Source organism: Cataglyphis hispanica, chromosome 4 (assembly GCF_021464435.1).
Source record: "Cataglyphis hispanica isolate Lineage 1 chromosome 4, ULB_Chis1_1.0, whole genome shotgun sequence".
Taxonomy (NCBI): Eukaryota; Metazoa; Arthropoda; class Insecta; order Hymenoptera; family Formicidae; genus Cataglyphis; species Cataglyphis hispanica.
In genome coordinates, this window is record NC_065957.1 from 715,246 (window position 1) to 736,675 (window position 21,430).

The 21,430-nt window shown below is 36.9% G+C and overlaps 1 protein-coding gene across 3 annotated transcripts; it reads right to left on the reverse strand.

Annotated features, from left to right (window-relative positions):
- Positions 1–44: 44 nt before the first annotated feature.
- On the reverse strand, positions 45–21,126 carry LOC126849082 (voltage-gated potassium channel subunit beta-2). 3 transcript variants are annotated; one of them, XM_050590606.1, is made up of 10 exons: positions 20,900–21,126; positions 17,396–17,865; positions 14,996–15,252; positions 10,374–10,587; positions 8,319–8,446; positions 6,630–6,836; positions 6,420–6,517; positions 6,138–6,194; positions 5,615–5,821; positions 45–5,180 (listed from the first exon to the last, which is right to left on the reverse strand). In XM_050590606.1, the coding sequence occupies exons 2-10, from the start codon at positions 17,518–17,520 to the stop codon at positions 5,079–5,081; spliced, it is 1,395 nt and encodes a 464-aa protein (XP_050446563.1). In that variant the 5' UTR covers positions 17,521–17,865; positions 20,900–21,126; the 3' UTR covers positions 45–5,078. The 3 variants fall into 3 exon arrangements, with proteins under 3 accessions (XP_050446563.1, XP_050446566.1, XP_050446564.1); XM_050590609.1 differs by lacking the exon at positions 17,396–17,865 and having other exon boundaries at positions 20,900–21,120; XM_050590607.1 differs by lacking the exon at positions 20,900–21,126 and having other exon boundaries at positions 15,053–15,252; positions 17,396–19,075.
- Between the last annotated feature and the right edge of the window lie 304 nt (positions 21,127–21,430).

Here is a 21,430-nt window from a genome sequence, read left to right on the forward strand (position 1 = left end):
ATGAAATGTACTCATGCAATAATTCTCAAATTCCTAATAAGGAATATTCTGTGGATGTTGAGAGTTTTTATTAGTTTTTATTATAAAAATTATTATATGTATATATATATATAATTTATATACTAGTTGTTATATAATGCTGTAAATCATGAAGACGCAAAAGTTTTGTTGAATTATCTATTTTTGAGATGGGCCAATCGCGCGATCCGTTTATATTTTTGCATTGTTCAGAGTTATACGCGCATTTATAAACGGAGATCTGGTTAATATAAATTCATTTATATTACTTTGTAAAGAAACTTTTGCCAAAAGATACGTAACTTTGAAGAATAACGTTCTAAACATTGCAAACGAGATATAGATCCCGATATCGTAAAATTACTGTGCCCATCTCAAACTTGATATATTATAGTATAAATTAGCCATATTATATATTTACAAGCGGACGGCATGACATTTCTCTCTGACGTCGATTTCTCTTTCCGCATTCTATGAGCACGAAGCAATTGATGTCACATCCAATTATAAGCGCATTGATTTCTTTTTTTATATCGCAATGTACCGTAAGCCTGTTTAAGAAAAAGTTTAAGCCTCTTTTTACATATCCATTTTACGTATAAATTACTATATGCTTTTTATGCGTGTATTATACGTAATGCTATTTGCAATGATCAGTGTATATAAATTCACAATTTCATCTAAATACGTTCTCGTACCACATTTTTTTATTTCTACCTTCTCCCTGTAATATAAACCTTTCTTTCTTCATTAAAGATATTTCGTTATATGATTGACAAATTATATGAGTGTCAAACCATCAGTAATGACATATTCAGTTACACTAGGTACATGCCAATTATCACAGCGATAATCTCTCAAAATCTGCGATGATAGCGAGATGCCCATCGTATCTTTGGTCCCCATTGGCATCCAGGATGTCATCAGTGATCGTACACGGATATTCTCCGCGGATATATTAGGATATCCCCTTAACGATGGGCATCAAGGGCATCTCTCAAGATAGACGATTCGTCTTCTTCCATTGCTGTGTTACGAGACTCGATCAAACATTCTTCGTGCTCTTAAAATCGTGGAAATAATCGGACAATAAAATATCATGACGACGTTCGTTAGTTCTTTTTTTATTCGATACGATTAGGAAAGGACTCTGCGTGTCAGAAATATTTCTTATTTTGTTGGACTCTCGGATATTGCTTTTCTATTATGGCTTTGTGTCCTTGCCGTACCTTGCCTTTCTATCGTATAAAGATACGATGGATTTGCTTATATGTCAGCGAGATCTATGTACCTATTTACGGGAGTAAACAGGCGATAAGTAAGTAGGCGGTGAAGGCAGGTGTATGCGATAGGCCGCGGTGACGTTGCGTCTCTCTTATTTTTAAGTAATTCTCTTATCTTGGAATAAATTATATATTTTAGGAAAAAAGTTAAGAGAAAGAGAGTATGTAAAAATCGATACTTTAGGAAAAAAATTATTAAAAGCTTTATATATTATGGATATATTTTTTTATATCAATTATGGTCGACCGTTGACACATAACGCTTGTCCTTTGTGGACAATATGTAAAAATGAAATAAAAATTATTAATATTAATATAATTGCTAAAAGCTATATACATGATGAAAACTGGTCTTTGCAGGATCGCCTTGACTTTAAATTTAAAGTATCTTATATGGATTACCGTGCAGTCTGCTTTTAACGTGTTGAAAATTTATAATATTCATACTGTGATCTCTATTGCAGTAATATATTCATCTTTATTAAGGTAACACACAAAGAAACTTAAGTATAAAAACTGCACAAATATTAAAACATTAACGTATTGAAATATGATAAACAATTAAGTATATATATATCTTTCAAATAATTATCTTACAGGAAACCTCTTTATCTAATTTGATTTTAAGAATAAATTTATTCAATCTGACTCAATCTAAGATACTAATATAATATTATAAGCGAGATAATATATAGTATGGGACAACAAAACACCGCGTGGTAAAATGGCAAATCAAGACTGTTCCCCGGAATTATATTCCTTCCTCTTCTGAAGCATTTGTTAGGATGAATTAATTCCTTCTAATAGCAACTGTAAAGCAGAAGCTCATCACGCGCAAAGAACTGATGGCATATTATAAAATTATACTCATGACTAAAATAAAGCATTGTCAATTTGTTTGCCGTGTCGCTATTTTGTTTTTGCCAAGCGACACCGATAGACGATCTCTCATCGATCTTGCGATATTTTCAGCACTGAAGCTAACTTAAACCTCAGGCGTCGTTACCATGTTTCTTTATCTGTCTAACAGCTTTTATCGATAATTCTCTCGATGGTCGGCAACAAGAGCAGATCACGTTGGCATTTTTACGTCGTAAATATTTGGAAATGTATAAAAAAAAACGGATGATCCACGAATCTCTCGATGACGACTATAATCGCGCCGGATGAGATCGCTTAATTTCGATTTGTAATTATCGTTACGCGAGTGTATTATTATATTCGCTCGCGATATTTCTCCTCTATCACTTCCAAATATTTATGCGAGATCACTTCTGTTGTGTATAACGTTTCGGACAAAAGTTCTGAGTCGAAGAGATCATATTGCGCGCGATAAAAGCGTACTGGCAGCTTCCATTATTATTCCTCCTTCTCTCTGAGCGCATGCGACACATCGTACATTTTCAAGAGGCTCTCTCTGAATTTATTATCAATAATTGGCGTGACAAGATTAAGTGGAATGTCAATGATATTTATACAGAATGCGAAGAAAATTCTCGCGCGTGCACACACGCATTCATACATACATGTAAAAATAAGTTTGACTTACATCACGCGCGCGGATGTAAAGTATGATAATGCGTATATCGCACATTTGTGAGAAAAATTCAAAAGAAATAATCATATAAAAACGAACGCACGACAATGTGTTTTGATTCGAAGGAGATTATATGTAATATTTTTATGTCTCTCGTGTACTTGCTTATATGCATTTGTACCTTGTAGGATATCAGCGCACGCATAATTTTTGAAGAATGAATTCATTGAAATTTAATTAAAAAATCGACTGCAGATTTTAAGAATGTGTATATAATGCGCGATATTTTTTTACGTATATTTTAAATGTGGGACTTCTTTACGGGAGCAGGAAATTCTCTCACAATCTGTTAGACTTGAGCAATATTTGAGTGGACTGGAAAAATGATGCTTGTTATAACAAAGATGCGCATCATCTCGACTCTTTATGTCACATTTTAGTTTAAAGAAAACGCGAGATAAATCAAGAGAAAGATACGTTCTCAAAAGGATCGATATTTCGCATAGATGTTATTGTAGAGATCATTCATAAAGTCTCTCCTCAAGATAAATGATCCTTCTTGAGAATGTGCTGTACCTCTTTGTGCAGTTCTTGTGTGGGCGGTGAACAAATAAACGTCTCTCTTTTATAGAAACGATATCTATTGATGTAAATAGATCTTTTACGTACATACTATGTATCTTATTTTTCAAAAATTCCTTGTAAGTTTATCATGCTGTAGTTTACATCCGAGTTTAACTGAGTTTGCAAATATTTAATTAATCGTGCATAGCAAATACGCACATTCTAGGAAATTTATGCAAAAATAATTATAAATGTAAAATGTAATCACTAAGAAATTTATTACATCCAAACCTGACGGGTGAATGGAACTAAAGGGTTAAATAGAAATTTTGAATCGAAAAAATTCATTTTTCTACCGCTTTCCGCATTTTTTATTTTTTTCGCTGTATCGACCAATTATCGAAACCGTCAAATTACTCAATTGCGTTTTTTTCCTTCTTTCTTGCACAATTTACCTGCTGACTTTCCATTCATCCGCGAAAAGAAAATTTAACTTCTCAAATATTTTTTTATACGAGGGATGACTTCGTAGGAATACTATATATTTCCTGTTTTACGAAAAATTTGCGCACTACTTATTTCGCGTCTCCTAAAAATATAAATTAATTAGAAAATAAAAATAGATAAATAAATAAAGAGAGAGAGAAATTGGCAGAAAATGAGGCGCGACAGCTGTAACGAAATATATATTGGATGGCCGGATTAATGTATGTAAAATAATGTATGACGTGTATTAGAGATGAAAATACTGGGTAGAGTACTTAAAATGCCCATCGTTACTGATAGTATTCATTCTTGATAAATTCTTACAATCTATAACGTAATCTTTAGATGATAATCGACGTGCTATATCGCTCGTAAATTGCCTTTATTCGACCAGTGAGTGGCAGAACGAATGTATTTCGCTGGACACTCGTGGAGACACCCCAAATTTCTGGTCATTCACTACGAGGATGAGTAGCAAACAGGATCATTAACGCTAAGAATAATGAACACTTGGAATCGCGAATAGAAACCTCGACGATAAATCCTCCGGCCGAGGAAGAGAGAGAAAGAGAAAGAGAGAGTGTGAGAGAGAGAGAGAGAGAGAGAGAGAGAGAGAGAGAGAGAGAAAGAGACTTATATGGAATAAGCCTACATTTTCTCTGAAAATGCTTTCAAAAAGCGCGACATGCGATTCCGTTATAAGACGGGGAACATCCCGCGTGCGCGATATCGCGTCTATATATCCTCATCTACATATCTACATATAGTCCACGAAATGACGTACGCGAGAGAGCAAATACAAATATCGTGCGTGAAGAAGTAACCCGACTGGTGTGTCTCCCCGTGTCGTGGTAAGTTCCCGGATGTTGTTCTCGTAATTAAGTAAGTATTGTCATCGACTCGTGTGTGTCGTATGTACAATCTCGACCTACGCCGCGACCGAAGGAGTGAAAGCGTGGATGTGGACGAGAGGCGCGTGGATGGACCATAATTCATCCATTGTCGATCCTTGCGGGCTTTGACAATACCTAGGGCAGCGAGATCCGCGCATCTCATTGTATCTCGCAGAACGGCATCTTGTTGTTCACCTCCTTGGTCTGCTCCTGATCCTGACTGTTGCCGCCCTCGCTCTTCGGGCTACCCGCATCCTCGACGGAGCCCCCACCGCTGCCGTGGGGGCACATCGACTGTCATCTAAGCGCCAGGGTGGATATCATCGGCGGTCGGGACGGTTTGTTGTCAAGAATCCTCTCGAGCTCGCTCATTATGCTCGCGTTCAACTTTGGGATAAGCTGAAAAAAATTGCATATTCGTTGCTACTTTTTTCTTTTTTTTTTAATCTGCACTTTCGATCCTTAATTAATTTTGCGTCGAAAATTATTATGTATGATAATCTTAACAATATCCCTAATAACGATTTAATTACGATTCTAATTAAAAAAAAAATAATTTTTCATTTAATTAATTTCGAATATAGACACAGCTTTCTCCTTACTAGACTAAACTAAGACTTTGATAAAGAAGACGTGCGATTAATTAAGTATTAAATTCTTGTATTAATTCTATTAAGTAATGAGAAATTAGTTGGAATAAGCACAGTTTATTACACGACTTTAAGGTGTCATCTGATGATGATAAGAAAAGTATGATTTCGACATTATCTTAAACTGTCTCGTCTAAACATTGTGCGTTAAACAATCTTTCGAAAGACAAACAGCTTTGTTACCTGTAAGCTTTGGAGACTCTCGTACAATTGATCTATATTGGACGCACCGAGCAGAAGGCACTGAACACTTTCATTCTTTAAGGTCCACGCAATGGCCAGTTGTCCGAAAGAACATCCCAGTCTCTCGGCCAGAGCGTACACGTCCCGCAATTTATCCGAGTATTTCCGAGTCTCATCGTCGGCGGATTTGTCTTTCCACGCGTACTCCTACGTCAAAGTACAAAAACCAAAATAAATTGAAAAACGAATCGTAAATAATATCTCGTACTCTGCATAATTAAATATATGCGTACAATTTTTTTTCAAAAATGATGTATCTTGCATTTTATTTGATGGGATAATAAAATCCCATAAATAATTTGATAGCTGTTTTGATATCATCGGCTTCAGTGAATTTTTTAAGCTTCAAAATAAATACAAGCGAAAAATAATGCTTTTACTATTATGTTTTCGATTATTCACGCGCATATATGGTACAAATTATTTATATAAATATATTATTTGCGACAAAAAAAAATCATACCTCCTTGTACAAAGATTGAGTTTCATCCTCCGTCCAACTAAACGAAGAGTATTTGTTCTGAAAACATAAAGATTATTTCTCATTGCAATACGCATCTCTATATATACGAGAAATAACAATCCTTCATCTTTAACGGCTTATAAAAAAAGATACTCGGAATATTAAGAGTAACAATGCAACTAGTACTCTTTGAGTGACAATTCTGCGAGACTCTTGAGAGACGTTTTTATCAGATTATTTTCTGCAAAGTATATATATATGTATTTATATATACACACTTACTTTATAAGAGGATCTCGAGAGGAACGATACTCCGCAATCTTCCGGCTTTGAAGAGACCATTCCAATAGTGACGGTGGACCATGCCATTAAACCAACGCCTGTAAGAAATGAGTGTTTACATCGTCAAAAAAATTGTCGAGAAAAGATAGATTGTAAAAAAAAATAAACAAATCTTTTTTCTCGCGATATCACGTGGAACGGATTAATTACCAATTTTGTTATACAATTCTGGCATATAGAGCTCGGACTTCTCCCTGTGAAACAGATGGTACTCCGCTTGCTCGACGATCGGCGTCACGCAGTTGAACTGCCGACAATTGGTATAGGCTTCCATAATTTCCACGGATGTCCATCGCGACGTACCCCAGTACATTACCCAACCCTTGCTTATAACGTAATTCATAGCGCGAACGATCTCTGAAATGAGATCACGCGAACACGTGAGATACAAGGGACGAGACGAGAAGGCGTTCCATCGTCGCGTGAAAAAATTGTCGGAATGATCGGTGTGAATCGGATGCAAAATTAATACGTAAATCTATTTTCTTTTTTTTTTTTCGTTCAAACAAAAATATTTCTATTCTACTGTGTGTGAGAGAGAGAGAGAGGAATAAAAAAAAATATATATATATATCTATCGGAAAGAGAGAGAAAGCAGAGAAATGTGTTTTAAAGCGTATGAGGGGGATAAAGGTAAAATAGTAGCCAAAATAGTTTTCTTGCATACATTTTTGTTCGCACGATATTGAAGCATCATACATTAACGCGATAATAACATAAAGACAGGAGGAAGTTTATACACATATCGATAAAAAGAAAATATAAATACATACGAGGTACATATTTACAACACTTTTACAACAATAACTTTCCATTTTCACTAGAAGAGTACTAAATGAAGAAAGAAGCACACGGTTAACTATTACGGCAAAGTGCAACTGCCAAACATCAAATCGTCAGTGTAACGGAGATCTTTTTCCTCGTATAACTTTATTTAATCCTTTTCAAGTTTCTTGTATACATGGACTGAAAAGATTTCTCATGTTTTCTGTGAAATTGAATTGCGTTATGCAATATATGGGAATGAAAACAATTTTATCAGATTTTTATTAATTATAAAATCTCTTTTTTTTATTTTGTAATTGCATTGCATAACACTATCCAACGGACTCGTGTTTTATAAATATGAAAAAAAAAATAATTAGAATTTTTGAATCGATTTATTATAGTAAATTAACAATCTCTTTTTGGAGCTTGAAGATTTCAATTTAATTTTAGCTTGCAGTAAACTTTGACGAGAAATAATTTTACCTTTATCCATGAAAAGCGGAATTTATTACGAAATGATTTCTTTATGGAGAGAATTGCCTTTAAGCAGATTATTATCAAAATATTGATGAGGAACCAAATGTTTTCTGTTAAAATTAATGAAGTAATAATAATATTATAAATCATCAATTATGTATAATAGTAATCGATTATAAATTCATTTATTTTTCTTTAAATAATCTTTTGAGAAAAAAGTTGAAAAAATCGCTAAAAATGTAATAAGTCTAAATAAAAGCAGAAAAGTATCTTTTGATATCATATTATTACGATATTATTTAATCTTTCATCTTTAATATACCTTAATTTTAACTTTTACGCGATATCAGATAATTTTCTCTCTTTGCTTCTCTATAACATAAATAGCAACAATGTTTCTTCCCTATTTAAGTTAAATGTTATGTAGACAGAGAAGTCTTCAAATAATGAAATTTATTACAGTATATCTCATAAAATATGATATTTTGTGCAGTGAGTTCTGTGCCGCGAGTGTTTGAACGGAGGAATGAGCGAGGAAGGATTCGAATCTTTGAGTATCACTCGCAAGAGAATATTAAGAAGGTGGAAAGTTACCTTCCATCGGACACATTGGATCGACTTTGTGGATCATGACAATGTCGATGTACGACAGTTGCAGCCTGACGAGCGAAGCTTGCACGGACTCGATAATGTGTTTCCGCGATAGCCCGCGACCCTCGGTCCTATCAAGAATGGTAGACATTATCAATCTCATCATATGCAATAGAAAAGAGACGGATTAATATTACTAATGGATTTCGGTAATAATGTGAGATGTGTATTTTATGGTTTCTCCCGTTCTTCCGAAGGCGTACGCGATTCCAAACAAGGCGGTTTGCGACGCTTAATGCACGGAAACCTAGTTATCGATCCACATGTCAAGGCAGAGCCCTCATATTCACGCCGTCCACTTAATATTAAACGAGGTCGTCTCGTATCGAGATTCACTTTAGCACACAGTATCCCTCCCTATCGAGTTTTTGTCTAAAATAAAAGCGGCATGATTTATGGAGAAAATACTCTCGATTAATCGTACCGATAACATATCAATTTTAGAGAAAAGGTATTTTTTTAAAGTTCCGTTTTCTAGATATGCAATCTGTAAATACGATACGTGCGATAAGGTATCGATAATCTTCGAGTCATGAAGTGATTGACAATTTCCGACACGTAGTCTTTATGATAACGAAAGGAATTTAATTCTCCGAGAATCAATATATCCACTCTACCCTCGTAGAAAATGTTCGTATAAAATTCTTTCGCCTCTTTTATTATCGTGTCGAAAATCATAAACGGAAAATCTGCGATTCGACAACAGAAAGAAGAAAAAGACATTCTTCTTAATTCATCTACTTTTTTACGTCTTAATACAAGCATCACGTAACAATATCTAACGTATATCATGGTCTACATAGAATACTCTAGAGTGGGAAAACGTTCGCGAGAGGGATGAAGTATCGCAGGTCGGTGAGCGTATAGTTCGATATTATACACTTAAGCCATCGATCGAGAAGCACAACACGTATAAGGAAAAAAAAATAAAAAAATAAATATTCGCGCTTTCGCGTGCAGCAGCGTTACAACAACATCGAGAGAGCCACCGACGATAGCCATCACTATATATATATATATACAAGGTGTCCTAGACCACCCGTACACCCCTTTTCTTTCAAAAACTAAGCATTTTAGAGAAAAACGTTTTGAACAAAAATTGTATGGTTTTGAAGGGAACATAAGATGATGTTATTGGTTTGACCTTAGATGGCATCGTTAAGGTCAAATCAAGGACACCTTTAATTTCTTAAATGGAATTCCCTATTTTTTATTGCATATTCTTATAGCTTATGTCGAGAGCTTTCCAAAACACTATAATAAAGTATTTTTTCATTAAGAATTTTTTGACTTATTTTGTATCTTAATCTGACATATTTTAGTATAAAATATAAAATATCTTGAAAATTATTTAGTGTTCGATAATCGTAATACTTTTATGTACAGAATAATAAGATGAATCAAATGGTGTAAAGAAAAAATAAATAATTGTTATAAAAAAATATATTGCAAATAATTGCATACTTTTTTTAAAAAACAATTTTCTGTACACCATTTGATTCATCTTATTATTCTGTACATAATTACGATACAATTATCGAAAACTAAATAATTTTCGAGATATTTTATATTAAAATATGTCAGATTAAGATACGAAATAATTCAAAAAATTCTTGATGAAAAAATACTTTATTATAGTGTTTTGAAAAACTCTCGAGATAAGCTACAAGAATATGCAATAAAAAATTGGGGTTTCCATTTAAGAAATTAAAGGTGCCCTTGACTTGACCTTAACGATGCCATCCAAGGTCAAACCAATGACACCATCTTATGTTCCCCTCAAAACCATACAATTTTTGTTCAAAACGTTTTTCTCTCAAATGCTTAGTTTTTGAAAGAAAAGGAGTGTACGGGTGGTCTAGGACACCCTATATATATATAAACAATTACACTCCCGCTCTATCATGAATGCTCGCTAAACATCATCATCGCCACGACGACGCCACCAAATGACACCGAGAACACCCGCAAACCACGGCCGGCGCGTACTCTACTCACTTGGTGTTCCAGTAAATTTTCGTCGTTACGACGTAACTGGAACGATTCCAGGCGCGCCTCAGCAGGATGCGGCCGAATTGGATTTCCGCACGGTGGCCGCTGTGCGCCTCGCTTAGGTCAAACACATTAATCCCGCTGTCGTAGGCGAGCGCGACGACGGCCTCCGCGGTCTCCTCGCTGCCGCAGCCGCCCACGCCGAAGGTGGTCCACGTTCCTGCATCCATATAAAATCAATCAAGCGACATCGGCGACAGGATTTTATCGGGCCGTGCCGATCGAAATCGCGACGACGAAACACCGACGTGCGTCGTCGCCTGTCCGGGCTGCGATCTAGTATCAGCACACTTAGCTTTCATTCATATATGTATTTCGCAAAAGAAAGCGTGAGAGACATTCTGTCCTAAAAAAGTAATAAGATGCTAGTGTGCAAGGCCGGCTCGAAAAAATAGACTCAATGGGATTTAATATCCGCGAGAAATAGGTCTCTGTATATTATATAAATTTGTATAAAGTAAATGTACATAAAGAAAAGATATGGTAAAAATTACGATATATTTTTGTAATCGTGGTCCTACATATAAGAAAGAAATCACGATATTTTTATTCAATATATAATATCATATACGTATTATATTTTATAAAGAAATATTGTAATTATTTTCTGGCATCGTTAACAAACAAATGGATAATTTACAATTTTTATAGGAGTAAATTTCTTAAAATATTGTATATTCCAGCTTTATAATAAGTGTTGTAAAAAAAATGTATTTTTCATTCAATTTGTAAAATTTTCTTCGTGTATTATATCGAGAGATAAAGATGATTATATAATATAAAGATAATAATTAATAATTTTATTAAAGTTTGTTATACATCTTTGAAATAAAAATTTGAAAAAACTAATAAAGGGTTACATATATGTGTATGTTATACGATAATGACTATACATATACGTAAGATAAAATTATGATAAAATTATGATCAAAAATACAAATTTGAATTAAATAGAAAATAAAATAAACGACAAAATATTTAAGAAAATATAAAATTTCTACCGAAAGTTTGTGCCAAAAATAAGAACTATTATTTATATTTTTGTTTAATTATTATTATAGTCCTTAAAATATCTCGCGATAAGAAAAAAAAACATATTTTAACAGCAATCATGATTCGGCACAGCTACATTTAGAACCGAAATACTCGCGTGCGGTGAAATGTTATATTTAAGAATTCGTGATTATTGAGGAGGATATTCTCGCGTTTCATGCAAGGATACTTATTAAAGAATTTTATTCCGTACTTATCAATTTATTTCGCGAAGTAAGTATGTACATTCCTTACGTACCTCCTGTTTTTTCTTCTTTTTTTTTTACTTCAAATTTCATATAAAAGTGTTCGTCTATCGTAATAACCATCACATTTAATGTCTCCTGTGTACTCTGATCGCGGTTTAAAAGAATAATAATATGACACGTTGCCTGCTCGAGCTCGAGTCTCATCGCGCGAATGTCAACAAACATTCCGACGCACCGTGTACCGACGTAATAAAATAACCACGCTATATACAGAGTGCTTCAGGATTAAATGTCCTAATGTAATCCTAAAATATGAATTGTTTAAGAGATATTGACATCTAAAGTTACGGTTGGAATGATAAATTTATTGTACAACTACTAATACATACTTGTTTCTGTAATTGTACATGTCAATATTGACATTATAAAAACGATATGAACATCATGCTAACATATCACTCAAAAATTTTCTCAATTTGTTTAACGCTTTCGCGAGCTAAGCATCGTTACGCCTCGCATTTATTCCAATAGTGATTATATTAAAATTGTCATACTTTTTAGTAATAAAGTAATTGAAATATACTATTAATTTATTATAAACCGATAATAATTTCATAAAATTTTATAACAAAAATATTTAGATGTTAATATTTCTTAGCAAAGCGTTTACAGGCATACCTTAGGAGAAAATTTTTTTTTGTTTTGAGATTCTAAATTCATATTTTAAGTTAGGACATTTAACCCTGAAACACCTTGTATAATACGCCACAAAATTCGGCTACATATATTTTTGAGAAGCGCAATATTTACAAAAACTAGTAAATGTTAAATGTAATAATTATTACAGCAGTTTTATTCGCGATTATCAATCCGCGCAATTAATTAATTCTTGCGATAGCAATACATACAATTGTCATAACGATGGCTATTTGAGCAGATATTTCACGCAATATATCCACTTGAAATAGGAATCGAGGCGATAATAAAAAACAGAAAGTTACATAAACTTGTTTATGTGATTCTCGCTACATTTACGAGCTATGATAACATCCGTAAATATATTTGACAATATTACATTTAATTTTTACATTCGAATAAGCATAATTTACCCGTTGCTTTCGGATTAGAAAAATATGCATTGTTTTCATTAACAATAAAACAATAATTTATACTTCTATCTCCTATCGTACGCGTCGCGTACGAGATTAACATCGGGAGTGCAAAGTGTCGCGTGATCGTTTTGCTAATTTGATTATCCGATATCGCAATTAATGCTTTATTAATTTTGCGAGAATTGCCAGAAAGAGAAACAGAAGAGGATTAATAGAAGAGACGGAGAAGGAAAAGGAATAAAGAGAAGAAGTGAGCAGGAGGATAAGTATTTATTTAATTTGTCATTTATTATTTGTAAAATTGATCTCTTTTGTTTATCTCCGCGATAATCGTTTTTATTATATATTCCTTAAGAAATCTCTCAATAATTTTGGGGGACTTTTGGCATATATAACGCTATAATTGTTTATATAAATTTTGAGATTAAATGTTTCATAATTTTCTTTTATTATGTATTTGCTTCACACACACAAATCTGTGCTTTTATAATAATTTTATCGTCTTACATATATATGTCATTTCTGAAGAATTGCTTAATATCGGAGGAAATTAAAAATTTTTATTTTCTCAAAAATATCCTTAGCTTCTGTGAAATTAATATAATGACAATAATAATATATTTGTTTATATTTTATATATATGTATATATATATATATATATATATATATATATATATATGTATAATTATTACTAAATTAAATTCAAACTAAAAAAAATTCCATGTTGATTCAGCTATAATTCAGGTATAATTTGTTTCTTGCGAATCTTTAAACTTGTCATGTCAAATTTCAATCTTTATTAATAAATTTCTTTAAATTCACTCTTCGAGAATAGCCGGCCTTACATAATAATATAAATATTGCCTGACATAACATAAAAAAAAATTTAAAGCTTATGCATTTAAAAAATAACAATTAATAATGTGAAAAATAGTGAGCAAGGCGTTCGCGAAAGAATCTATGAAACTATAGAAATTCACAAAGAAACAAAACGCGAAATAAAACTTATTTATTTCTAAATTAGCATAGTTTTTTAAGCGTGCAAAAATTTCAAATATCCCTTTAAGGTTCATTATATTTGTTTTGTCGTATCTATAAAATGTGTAAACTATATATTGATACATATTTTATGTTAGACAAAAATTATTTTTAAAAAACAATATAATAGCAAAATTTTTCAAAATTTCAAAATGAAAAAAATTTTTTTTTTTTAAATTTGCAATGTCGTAAGAAAATGGTGACTTGAAGCGCTTACTAGATATCATATACAGCAACGTGTTTCGTCTACATAAGCCATGTGAATACCGATTCAGCCATCACATACATACATAATCGACTATAAAAAAATATATAATATATTTCGTGTCTTCCTTTACGGATAGCGTAGTGGAAATGAAAGAAGTGTGCGTTGGCGGTGAGATATAGTGTTGCATAAATAATGAATGCGAAAACGTATTTGAATTGACAGCCACAGTCTCGGCGCGGGTTTGGGATAATAAAAATCCGATAACCGCGTGATATATGCATTCCAAGATCGATTTGCAACACGTGTGCGCGCCGCGCGGAAAGATGGTGGTTCTACACTTACATATATGTATATTTATATATGCTGTACAGAGTGTTCCAGATATGCATGTTCAAACTGAAGGGGTGAATTCAGCACGCCAAAAATCGAGAATTTTCTATTTGACACTTTGGTCAAATCAAAAATAGCGCTTTCTCAAAGCAAAATTTGATAATAATAATTATTAAATTTATATATAAAAATGTATAAATATAATAATAATGTATTACTATTTTTACTATACAACTTCAGATAGTAAAAAATCATTATTCAAACGATAAGAATTACGTTTTGAAACGTTATAAAACGTAATTCTTATCACTTGAGTAATGATTTTTATGCCTAAATTTGGTAAAAGTAGCAATATCTCATTTTTATTAAATTTTGATTTGGGGAAACGCTATTTTTGAGATTTGACATAAAAGTTCCTTGATGTGCTGAATTCTCTCCTTCGTTTGGTCATGCAGATCTGGAACACCCCGTATATATATATATATATATATATATACGATATGTACACGATATATATGTATACACATGTATGTATCAGCTGGAGAAAAGCGTTTCGCGAAAGAAAGAGAGAGAAAGAGAAAAAGAGAGGAGAATCTGAGAAATGACTCTACGAAAGTGGGGGAATACATTCAGCGTACCTAATCCAACATTGGAAACACGTAGACCGCTTTTGCCCAAGTTGCGGTAGCGAATACCTGGCGAGGGGTGCTGCAAACGTTGCGCTTGTGCGGCAATGCAGCTAGTTAGTAGCTGCTCTTTGGTTCCGGTCGTGTTGCTGCAGTGCACGCCCGAGTCTGCACCGACGCCGCCGACGCCGACGCCGCCGCCGCCGCCACCGCCTCCGCCACCGTTGAACTCTTCCATGCAATCTAGACTTGCTATGGGTGCACGGCAGCTGCGCATACACAAGGTGTACGAGTTATCACCTGTATCTCGCCTGGTATCATCGGTCTGTGTATGTGCTCTCTCGTGTAACACGATTATGATCGATTTTCTGGATTTCCGGAGTTTGAGAAATTTCCTCTCCTTGACGGATATCCCTTTCAGCGACGCGAAACCGTCGTTTGTCGCTAAAGTTCTTTAATAATATTCTCCACCAATCTTGGAATAATTTTAATTTAATAAATTTCTCTCGCGTTTATTATTTCAAGCAACAATTTAACGTAAAGTTAAATTTGCGTTTAAACCAATTCAAATTGAAATTGAAATTAATTAAACAACGAGATCTCGCTGCTCGTTTACAAGATTGATTTTAAGTTACATAATTATCGATTACTATTAAAGCTATTATATTTCGTAGCTTTTGAGGTTGAAGGGACATTCGATTGTTGTTGAACATCCCGTATTACTTTGATCCTGTCGCGTCCTTTAATCACATTATGCATTGCTTATATGCATGGGTGCATGTATGCATGCAACGATATAGGTGCATCGCGTGCATCCGTCGTACACGAATATCCGAGAATGTTCAATCATATTAATAATTTTCCTGTATATAACGTCGCGCGAGTACTAAACTTAGAAGGATTCTGTTCCAGATCTTAAACTCGAGTATTTTCTGAATATCAGCAAGACTCATTTACCTTGCAAATGTTACAAGTTTTGTCAAAATCTCGCGGGCAAGAGAGAGAGAGAGAGAGAGAGAGAGTAAGAGAGAAGAGTAGTTAAAGCTCATGAATATTAGCGTTACGTCTCTCTCGCGTGTCATGCAAATATTAAATCCGCGCATATGTGTCGACTCTATCAGCTTAATATTACAATCGCCGACATAAGAACTGACTTACTGAGCCGATTCTCTCGAGACGAAATTCAGGCACGAATAATTTCAGCGAGTTTGCGACCACGTCGCTCAGAAACGTCATTCAATATTGTAATCGGAATTATTTTTAATTAAAATTCACCGATATTCCACGCAAATTTCGATCGCGCCATCTCACTCTGGAAAATTACCCTCTCCCTCTCTTCGGATTAGAAATCTTATATACATGATACACAGCGGAGGGAAACTTTTATTACGGCCAAAGTTAGCTCCAAGAGAGTGACGTTAATAGCAAGCTCGCACACTTCAGCGCTCCAGTTAATCGCCCGGTGGGAGGGAAGGGGAAAGGGATGAAAATACATTGGTAATGATTGTGTCGTCGTTGGCATATTTTCGTCGAATTAATCGTGCTTGAATTTCCTTCAAAGAGCGAGAGGATGGATCGTTTCGGTGGTCGTACTACAAGCGTGCGACTTTAGTGACGCCTTTTTCTCGGGAAACATCTAGAGATATCAATATCGTATGTGCCCCTTTAAAAGCTAAAACCACCACCACGAGTACGTCGCCGTCGCCGACGCCGCATGTGGGTCACCGGCGGCGCGGGGACGACGACGCGGCCCACGATAGATTTCAGGTCGGGGAATATCGCCTTTCGCTCAAGTGCCCGATATACGTACCCACGACGATCACCTTGCCCGACATTATCCAGACACGATCACTTCGAGAACTTGGCCGTGCTTTTAATAATTATAAAGCCCCTCCCATTCTCCGCCAAAATAATATTTTCCCAATCATTCGTCTCTCGCGAGGCGAAATTTTATCAACGTGCGGTCAACATGACGGCGCATCAAACGAAAATGAAATGCAAAGAAAAAGAAAGAAGCTTGAAGAATGTGATGTCGATTTTTACAACGTGTTTCCGCGCTTTTGACAAAAAAGGAAAAAATGCGATAAGGATAAAAAATAAAATAGTTGGATTTATTCAAAATTTATTGACATAATGGATTCTATCGTTAAATTCCGATTTATTTATTTTTTCATATCCACCTAAATTAATGAGATGGATTGTCGAAGGATCTTTGAACAGAATTTTTCGATCGACAAATGTCTCACGTCGCGCTGTGACGTTTGTTCGTCAGGAAAGTGATTGGGGGAGGGGGGGAGGCGGGGGTGGTGATGCATCGAGAAGAAAGTGAGTCTCTCTTTCACGAGAGAGAGAGAGATAGAGAGAGAGAGAGAGAGAGAGAGAGAGAGAGACGACTGTACTAATGTTACATACCGATAGATTGTAGGCAGTGGATAAGAATCGTCGTCCTCCATACTGCTGTTCGTGTTTGCGTTGTTGTTCGTATCGTTTCCCGCCGTCGAGGCATTGCCGAGATTGCACAGCATTAATCGCGACATTACTAACGCGGATGATAAGGGCGATCTGTCAGTATGCGTCCGGGGAAAAAACGATCTTCGACGCGAAAGCAGGCCGATTACCGGAGTCCCACGCGCCCGGTTATTCTCGTCGAGTACATGCGTGTACTCGATCCCTAATATATTCCGGTCCGCCGGTATATCGTATATCCTTCGAAACGAAATATTTATCCAATTCCGCCGATTCTATACCAATCGCCTTCTCTTTAGTCGCCTCCGTCCTTCCGCGCGCTCCGCGCGCTTTCTCGTAGATGCCCGGATACACTGGCGTGATGCATAATCGGCGAGTGATAAAGGAGCATCGCAATCGTATCCCAAGTTGCGTGACTAAGATGATACGGATTACGGATAGATCGGTATTTCAAGCGAATCGACGAATCATCGTTTCGCGATTACCGCACGCATTGCGCACGCGCGCGCGCGCGTGTATGTGTGCGTGTGTGTGTGTGTGGAGGCACTAAGATATTTTTTTTTTCTCTCCCCTTGTAATCACGCTTAGGCACCACTCTTCTCTCCAAGAGAATTAATACAAACTTCACAGCTTTTTCCGTTAAATTGTCGGCACAGTGCGCGTTCGGGGACACGATCCACACAGTCGTTTTTATCGATTAACTCGATCTGTTTGATCGAAGGCGGAAATTCTACGGGACGAATGATCGATATCTAAGATATGTGGTACGATATCTAACAGAGCGATCCGCGGTCGACACGGAGAGGTATTTTTTATTATTATATTATTATTATTATTATTATTATTATTATTACGAAGCGGGGCGATATATCTGGCAATCCGATCGCGAACTGCAACGGGGGCTATAGTTTCGCTTTGCGATCCATCGTCGTTCACCCCGTCGTTCTCCAACAGTGTCACGAGGACCGTCCACCGTCGGCCTTGCTGCCGTCGCTGCCGTTGCTGCTGCTGCTGCTGCTGCCGCCGCTGCTGCTGCTGCTGCTGCTGCTCGTCGCGTAGACTCCCGTAACGTCGCGGGTCACGTAACGCGCGCGGCAACGATAAGGGGCATTATCAGACGGCAGTCGCGATTCGGTTCCGAGCATAAGTACGCGCCCGCGAGATAACGGTCCGTCGCGGCGCGGCAATCACGCGCTTTCATAAAGGAACACACGCAAATCGCCAACGAAACATGAGTGGTGAAAAAATCGTGCGGGAGATCGCACGCACAGAGGGAGAGCGAGAGCGAGGGAGAGAGGGAGAGAAGGAGACAGACAAAAAGAACAGAGAGAGAGAGAGAGGAGAGAGTGGTCGTGCTCCCTGTAGGCGATACCGCACGCACACACACCGCTCGATACACCCGCCTCTGTGCGAATTCTCACCTTCTCTCGGCGACGGTGGACGGTCGCGATGCACAACCCCTTCCCCGACGATCCGATTCACCCCCCACGCGGTGGCTGCGCGCGCAGCGATGAACCTGGGCGCGCGCAAAATCGCGTGACTTTGTCGCGCATGACGCGGACACAACACGAGGGTTGCGACGTCCGTTGCGAATATTCCCCCAGCCCCCGACGTTGCATGTGCCCCCCCACCCCTCGAAAGGGGAGGAGGGAGGGGGGGGGGAGGCTGCGTAATCGCAGCCCCTGCAGGTAAACCCCTGTCGTCGCCCGTGCCGTTAAGCAAGCGGTTGAGCTTCTGTCGTCCGCGACAGAAGCAGCAAAGTCGCGCGATCGAGGAAATCCTTTGGGATTTCGTATAATAGAGTACAATTTATATATAGACATTTGGCACGATCCGTGTTTATATGTTTTTGTAAATAAAATTGTGAAAGATAGAAAAAATGCTGAGAAATATTTGTATCTATCTTTTTCTCTTATACACGTTTTGGATCAGCTGGAAGATATCGTCTCGTTATCGAAAACGCTTCGAGTAATTGATGAATCATGATAACAATGCCGCGCAGGAAATTACTATCGCGACTTCATTATCGCGCTAAAATTGATAAAGAGATTAATATTTTTTTATTCTTAATGTATAGTTTATTAGAAACGACGCGTGCCTCATGGTAATGTTGAATTAAAAATTAAGTTGAACCTCAAAGATTTCGCGCGAAATTCTATAATTGTACCGCCCTAAACAATTCAAAATATGTTTCATCCTCTATTAGGTAGATCGTATGTAAATGCCTCTTCCGCATTGTCTCGACGACGCACGCGCACTACTTTCGCCAGGTCTTCTCTCGGCGAGTGATGATTGCGGTACCCGTTTTCTTTTTTTTTTATGATACATAATTTGTTTTAGATACCTATATTAGAGCAAAACCTTTGGCGATATTTTTAAAAATTTTACCTCACTTTTATCTGTTAAGCGTATAATAGTAATAAGTGATAGCAGAAGTCAAGCTCATTGTCAGTCATTAAAAATGACTCGAGTGATTTTAATTTTGCAAAGAACGTTATAATATTTACCGGCGTTATTTACTGCCTTCTTGATCAAGATGGAGAAACGCAGGAGAAACGCAAATAAAAATCCTCAAATTCCTTTAAAAAAATCATAAGTTTATTGTCGAGTACCGAATATACGTATATGGAGAGCGGTTCTAAACGTGCAGTGTCAACCGCATTCGGCGCGCGCGTACTGTCCGCCCTCTCCCATCCCCTTCTTTCTTTACCGAGCGCGCGCGCATGTACACACATACAAGCACCATACCCACACGCGGTCGCACGCACATACACACGGAGGAAACGTGTATAATCAACGTAGGAAGAAGGGTTTTGTGAATCAACGGTTTCAACGGCAACGCCGCATTGCAGATCTGCCGCGCCGACACGCAACTGACCCCTCTCTCACCACTATTATAAAAGTTATTGTACGTATACACAGTTATTGTGTTCACACACACACGTATCCACAGTTCGCATACGCATACCTATACAAATACGCGACACACTCCTACGATCGACGATTTACATAGTGCAACGAAAGTAACGCCGAAACGAACATATCGCAAGCAAATACATGTATTGTACATTATCGCAAACAATCTACCTCGAAACCTGCTCTTCGAATGATGCGGATAAGTCTGGACACGAGCGTCGCTGTGTCGGTGTGTCACGCATACATGGCCGTTAACGTGGAGAACCCGCGCGCTTTGACAGCACCGGTCGCGTGCGGATACGGTTAATACCGCTCAACGTCGAGGATGATTATACGAGATGAGATGGTAGTTTCATCGAGACAAAGTGTAGATGTAACCGAGGCGAACAGAAAATGATGACGCGCGCGCCTATACACATGTTGCCACGAACGGTGACAGATTTCAGCTGATCGCGTCAACGAATTATGACATTGACGTTCGCCGTGATATCTGTGCCATTCACAGAGCGAATCGTATATATAGTACGTACGTACCTGCAAGCGGATCTCGCGACGCAAAATATTGGAGGGAATTATACGTTGAGCGCGTTAGCAGCGTGCCGTCCGACTCGTATCTTTTCATACATTGCGGAGTCTGCGAAGAGAGGAGCCAGACGCGCGCTGGGAGGTTCGCTGGTAAACTCGGTCGTTGAATCCGTGCCAAGGCTCGGAATTTTCAGGAAAATCCGAGAGGACACATATATCTGCAGAGACTTTAAATAAGATTGTCGAAATATATATATATATATATGACAATCAGGATGATGATGATGATGATGATGATGATGATGATGATCGGTATTTCTTATACTATGTAAGTCGTTTGATCTTACGACAAATATCGATCGCGGATGTATAGCGAGAAAAAGACTTTTGCTATGATATGATACGCCGTATAAATCTCGCATCTATTCGTTCCACTTGCATAATTCTGATATTAATGTCTTTGTGACTATCAGAATTGTGCCAATATCTACGTATAATTGAAAAAGCGGGTGAAGATTTATGAACACATTCTTGGCTAAT

What these genes read in the sequence shown, in the direction of transcription:
- LOC126849082 (XM_050590606.1), bottom strand. Translation starts at nt 17,520, where the DNA reads ATGTCGCGATTAATGCTGTGCAATCTCGGCAATGCCTCGACGGCGGGA. An exon ending in AGAATTGTATAACAAAATTG is followed by an intron (nt 6,518 to 6,629) that starts GTAATTAATCCG and finishes CATTTCTTACAG; the next exon opens with GCGTTGGTTTAATGGCATGG. An exon ending in TCTCGAGATCCTCTTATAAA is followed by an intron (nt 6,195 to 6,419) that starts GTAAGTGTGTAT and finishes TTATGTTTTCAG; the next exon opens with AACAAATACTCTTCGTTTAG.